Source organism: Apus apus, chromosome 4, assembly GCF_020740795.1.
Source record: "Apus apus isolate bApuApu2 chromosome 4, bApuApu2.pri.cur, whole genome shotgun sequence".
Lineage (NCBI taxonomy): Eukaryota > Metazoa > Chordata > Aves > Apodiformes > Apodidae > Apus > Apus apus.
In genome coordinates, this window is record NC_067285.1 from 100,476,445 (window position 1) to 100,483,012 (window position 6,568).

Sequence of the window (6,568 nt, forward strand, 5' to 3'; positions counted from 1 at the left end):
AAATGGTCAAGTATACTTACAGTGCACGCCTAAAAAGCAAAGCGAAGGAGCTTCAGAAAGCTTTAATTTATAGGTAGAGAAATATTGTCTTTTCAATGATTTTTTACTACCAGGGCACCACACGTCTGTTATTCAGAGCTCTGTGATTATTTGCATATAAATAATTCAACACCTAAACAGTTCTTTAATTTTTCTGTAGTTGTCTAGCTAGTCCTGGAGCATCAGTCTTATACCTTTCAGTGCTCTGTGGTGTTGTGTTCCAGTAACTAAGGGTGTAAGCTTGTAGATAGGCATGCAAATACCTTAAATTAAGAAAAGAATATGAAAAATGGGGTTGTACAGAAGTTTGTAGCTTTCTAAAGGACGTGTCTATTTTTAGGTTGTTTTTAAAGTAAGAACATCTTTATAGCCCTGACTAGACAGTGCATAGTTTTCTGTGTCAGATTTGTATCAGCCTTAAGTAGGCTTCTTCCTACCTTATTGTTGTAATTACAAATTTTTCTTTTTTTTGGTGCAGATCAATGGAACATACAATATGTGGATCAAAGTTCATATTGTGCAAATTACACAATTTGCGCAATATTTTTATATTTTTTATAATTGTATATGCTTTTTATGTTATGTGTTTTTTAATAATTTTACAACTGTTACTGCAAATGACAGTAGCAGTAACTTACAGGTAGTTAATATGCATGGCTTAAATGCTCACTGTGGTCCACACATTGCTTCTAATGTGAATTCAGGCCACAGTGATTTTAAAAAAAAAAAAAAGAGGTTAAAAAAACCCCCAAACCAAAGCAACAAAAAGACAGAAAACAAAAAAACCAACCAGTAGAATCAGTGCTGATAAGTGGAGTGGGACAGAAAAGAAACCTCACTGTTGCTGTTCAGTATAGCAGAAATCCCTGTGTGGTGCTATGCTCTGCATGTAGCTAAAGAGGGAGAGCTGGAAAGCAGCTGCCTGACTTTGCAAGGTTCTGCTTTTCAAGGGTAGTTTCAATCTATTCCAAACAAGCAATACTTCTTAGTTACCAGTAAAACTTTTGCTTCCTTTCAGAGTGCTGTTTTGAGAGGGCCATAGGAATTGCCTGGAGTTAAGTCAGTGGGAAGCCAATGCGAATTGTATTGGTGTGTCTGTTAGTTGTGTGAAGGTTTATTGTTGTATAGAACCAAATACCTTGGTAACTTCTTAAGACAGGAAAGGTGAAGTCTCTGCCTAAATTTGGGGAAGGAAAACTTCATCCTTAATATCCTCAGGGAGATCAATAGAAGGACATTTCTTGAGAGAACTTCTATTAGACTAATCGAAATAATGTTCTGATGCTGTTTCCCAAAAGCATGGTGCTGGTCTCTTGGCTAGAAAGAGGTGGTGTTAGATGATGTTGCCATTACCAGGTTTCTGGTTTACCACAGATTCTTTAATGACAGATACAGGTTCCTTAATGTGATGGTGTCTTGTTTTGGGTATTATTATGTTGTGTTGTTGTTTGTTTTCTTGCATTTGTAAAATGAGCACAGGGCTTCCTTAAATTGTGGAACAGTTATGTGAATGTGTTTCTTAAAATATTTAGGCATTTAAAACTCTAGCTATTAGACTATAAAAGTAGATACGTAGCTAGGTAGAGGCTAGATAAATGCTATAAAGAAACAAATAAATGCAATAGTAATAATAACTCATCCTTAAATTCATGAAGTATGCAAGTCTTAACTTAGGTTTAATTTTTAAACAAAGAATAAAATACATTTCTGTTTTTACATGTGGTAGTATTTACTTGTTGGTTTGTATATTTTAATTTTCCATGTTTTGTGTAATATGGGATTTAATAATCTTGAACAATGAGAAAGTTGTTGCTTGAATATATTTGTCTGAACTTCAGATGTCTTAACTCAGTTGAGGTGGGAGCAGAATGTAAGATGAAATACTGAGTTTGTGTAAAATGCCAACAGTGAAATGCTATATGGGAAGTATGTTTTATTATGCATATTATTATGCATTTATGAATTATTACTGGTTGTCTAATATTGGGAATACTCGATAGTTTTAAAAACCTTTTTCTCACATTTTTTTATTTTGTCTGAAGATCATATTGCTTTTGTTTAAAATCATTTAGAATTGTAACTGAATTAGAATTGACTTGCAGGTGGTTAGAAATAAGCAGTAGGAATCCCCAACACATTATTTTAGCTTGTATGAATTTATGGAGCTTGACTCACGACTGTTGAGCTTTGATGACTGGCAAAACTGCAAAAGCTCTTGTGAAAAATGGATGGGGTTCTTGGTCCCCTCCAAATTAGCAGCAAAACTTCCATTAATTAACTGCAAGAACAAGCCCTAGAAATTGAATTATTTGCCATGCATTTTTTATAAAACAGCAACGGCAGTTTAAGATATTAATGCAACCTAAGCTATTTGTTACTGCTGTTTTGCTGGGATTTATCACTCCCACAGCAGAATCTGAAAATGGAAGGTGATCATGTGCCTTGGCCACATCAGGGTGAAGTTGAGCAGCTTAGCTTAAACTGCTGCTGAAAGTTGTTTTTAAGTGAAGCTGCCAGACTTTGTGCTGAAGCGGATGAGGTGCAAGTACACATTACATTCCACCAGCTCTCCTTTGGCAGCAGTGATCTCCAGTAGAGGAACAGGACAGACATTTGGGGGTGGTAAGTTTTGAAACTATCTCAGCTAGAGCTACTAAGCCTTGTCTGTTAACATGCTGAGATGACTGTTAATCAAAATTCATTTGGTCAAAACTGCGGTGAAACAAAGACCTCAATTACTCTTTATGCGTGACTGGAAAGTAGAGCATGTTTTTGAAGTGGAACGGTTCCAAAGTAAGAAAATTGCAGATTCTGTCTTATTTTCAGTCCTGAAAATATTCACTCTTTTAAATCGCAAGGGTCTGATGAAATTTAAGGAAATAGCTCCTTTACTAATCAAATGTTTTTCTTTCTATATTTTTTACTTCCAACCGTAGTGTAAAAACTGCATGGGGCACAGCTTTGTTCCTTGGCATTGGCAAGAGCTAGCATTTTTGTAAGTGATGTGTCATTTTTAACTAAATGCCATTTCAGCAAACTAGGGTGTGTTTGCCAGCTTTGTACAATAAAATGTTTGGCAAATAAGTCAGATCTGGAATTCAGAGTACTTGCACCAAGAAGGGTTATTTCTCTATATTGGCAGTGGTTTGAACTGTGGCAATGAGACACCTGACTTAGAAATTGATACAAAGAAGCCCAAGTTTTTCATTAACACAAAGTTAATAAAAGAAATGTGGTATTTTTTCACTCTTATTCAGATGAAATTCCTTTAGAAAATCCAAGTAATTTATGATAGTCAGTTTCTTACTACAACGTGCCTAAGCATGGGTCACTAACCTGCCTATGTTTACAGGATGGGATTTAGACCAGTGTTTTGAGGAACAATTAATTGCCTACTGATTGCAAGACTTTTTTTTTTTTTTCCTCAGCTCTAGTCAAAGATTGGTACGAAGAAACTAGGTCCTGTGAGGTCAGATAACACTGTTTAATGCTTAAACTCCTGCTACTGCCTTACATGGGATTTGACAACCTTTCCCTTGATAACATCAGGAAAGGAGTCCAGTAAATCATGAATGTTGTCCACTAGATAAGATAATATGAATGTGATCAATTAAACTCAAGAAGAGTACATCAGCAGCTAGTAAATCCAGATCCCTTACCAGCCAATTCAATTTTTGTTGCTTGTTTGACATACTGGTTTTATTTAGAGAGGTAATATTTAACATATACTCTTGATATAGTCAAATAATCCAGTTTCTATATTGTTTCCTTTAAAATAATAGTATTTGTTAATTCATCCATTAATTTAACCTTGAAAATATTGTTGAAGTGTTGAAGAAAGAATTACTAGACTGGTTTAGGGTATCTTTCATAGCAGTCCTTCCTCTGTTGCTTTGCTGAAATTGTTCTATGAATTTTTCTCCCCTTTGGATTAACATTGTGTTAATAGTGAGAAAACTTTCAATGATTTTGTCTTTAATGGAAAAATTGAGAGCCTTTGATTTTTCTTTACTTCATATAAAAATAAAAGTTTTGCAGCACTTGGATGTGAGGTTGTTAACTTATGTCACTGTATTATTTATTTAGTTATAATGCAATAGGTATTTAGTGGAGAAGATGCATGTGTATATTAATGCACTTATTACAGTTGTTGATAGGGAGCTAACTAATTCAAGTACCCTAGACTTAAAGGAGTAGGCCACTGTCATCTTTTCTTCCACTGAATTGCCTTCCTTTTATTCTGTCTTTTCTTTTGCTTTAGTACACTTATGTTGATTGCATGTATGAACATTTTACTTTTCTGCTTTGAAAAGGCATGTCCTTGAAGAAGCTTGAGGAGCAGCCCTGATGCTGATAGTGATGCTTTCAACTAGATATGTTGTTCTTGTATCAGCATAAGGCCTGAAAAGAAAAGTACTTTGGTTTTGCTTCTGCGTAGTCTTTGTCATTTATTCATTCTTTTTAACTACTGATCAATCTCTCATTTTTTTCCTCCTTTTCTTTCTACATTCTTCTCCCTGCCCTCTATCCATTATGTCGATACGTGATTAACAGCATGTTGTCAGGGCAGAACTAGTGAAATATCCTGAAGAAGATAACCAACGTCACACTTCCAACTGCCAGAGCAAAGTCTGCTCAATGCAGTAGTTCAGGTATTGATGGAAAACTTGGGGTTTGTTTCAAGCTGCCTTGCTTTTATATGAAGTAACAACTCTTACAGTAAAGTTCTATTGGAAAAATATATGTTGTAACTGTAAGCACTTGTAACTCTGTACAATTACAGGGTGTTTCTAAGAACCAGAGAGTTCATAGAAACTTTGAAATACTTTGTGTTACTGTCTTAGGAAGGTACTTCAGTGCTGTGTGGTCAAAATGTTACAGAGCTGCCTCAGATGGAAATGGACTGAAAACTGGAATCTCATTTCCTTCTCCTACTATGGGAGACACCAATAATTTTATCAAATGCGTTGTAAATAGAATGGGTAGTATCTGTTGGATCTGTATAAGAAAATAAATAAATATGATAGGCAGGGGTTCTATTTATTTAGTCAGTCTGCCTATCAAAGCTTATTTGAAATACGGCTGTATTTGACATTTGCTTTGAATTCTGTCCATATTTTCCTGTGAAGTGCCTGGAATAAAGACAGAAAGGCAAACTTAGGTACATTTTCCAGTTACAATTTAGGCAGTTATACTTAAAGAATGCATACCATAGTCTTTGTAAACAAATACTAATATATTATTTCCATCCAAAATGTTTTGAATAAAACTATGTTAATAAGCTTTTGAAAAAAGTCCTATTCTATTTTTAGTGTTATGAAAACCTACCAAGGCACTTCCTTCTGCTTAGTATGGATAATTGGCTATCTAGAATGAGAATTAGCACCTGATTAAGACTTTCTGTAAGGTAATGAAAAAAACCTTGAACAGTATCTGTTTTGCCTAAATTTGTACCCTTCCTATTTCATAGTAAAATATCTGTTTAGTGCTTTGCCAGCATGAAGATTGTATTTTCTGATTGCTACTGTGTTTTCTTTTTTGACAGAGGGTGGTGAAGGCAGATATTGTCAACTACAGTCAGGAGCCTGTGACAAGAACCATAAATCCTCCAAGAAGCTCTATGTGTGCAGTTCAATGACCATGCGATTCTCCTCTATTTGGATACCTTTGGAGGTCCTCCTACCCTGATACAGGCTCTGGGATTACAAGAAACTTTTTTTTAACAGTGACCACCCCAACAATGCAATTAGAGGTTTCAGAAATGTGTTGCACCATTATATGCTGAGAAGCAGCTGGCAGTTTTTTGACTGGTCAAAATTTAAACATGAGACCACACACTTTGAAAAATTAAGATCTATATTCTTTTAAATTGTTTAAATAATGCAGCATAACTGTGTTTCTGTGTTTCCGCCTATTTATTTGTCTGATATTGGAATAAAAATGGATGAAGAAACCCTGCATTCAAAATACTTTTAAAGACATCACCGTGGAAGGGTATTTTGCCAAAGCATTTTGAAAATTTTTTGTCTCTTTTTATTCGTCTGTGATCTGAACTAGCACTTGGCAAAACGTACTTGGAAAAGGTATTGCTGGAATAATTTTAAGCACATAATATATTTTATCTAGGGATAATTTGGAAAGTATTCTGTTAATATATATACATAGTGCAAAATATATAAATTGTATCCAGTAAGAAACAGTGCTTGAAATAAAGCTGTAATATAAAAACACTTTTCCGAAGTCTCAAGTTTTCTCTGTGGACGCTCTGTAAAATGCTAATATTTTGGTGTATTTTTATTACCACATCAGTATTACTTCTCACAGTAGTAGATATGCTCATATGTCTTCATGAATATGGATGAACCTCAGTCACAGTTTGGGTTGTAAATGTTGAGTAATGTATTCAGCATGCATTAGAAACTGTTGATATATCAATTAGGATCAGTAATTCTTAATAACTAACGGAATGACTTTTGGCCTGGTAGTCTTTTCCTTCTAGTTAAGAGTAAATGACAAATAAAAAGCTGTC

General features: G+C 34.8%; 1 protein-coding gene across 4 annotated transcripts in view; it reads left to right on the forward strand.

Annotated features, from left to right (window-relative positions):
- The window catches only part of RAB28 (RAB28, member RAS oncogene family), a 69,295-nt gene extending 63,026 nt beyond the window's left edge, over positions 1-6,269 (forward strand). The window contains exons 7-8 of one of the 4 annotated variants that reach the window (XM_051617875.1): positions 4,594-4,691; positions 5,585-5,680. In XM_051617875.1, coding sequence (XP_051473835.1) covers positions 4,594-4,686 — 93 coding nt within the window. In that variant the 3' untranslated portion in view covers positions 4,687-4,691; positions 5,585-5,680. Of the gene's footprint in view, positions 1-2,975; positions 3,035-4,593; positions 4,692-5,351; positions 5,447-5,584 lie in introns of those variants that run through there. The other 3 variants (XM_051617876.1, XM_051617873.1, XM_051617874.1) reach the window with 3 other exon arrangements.
- Positions 6,270-6,568: the final 299 nt, after the last annotated feature.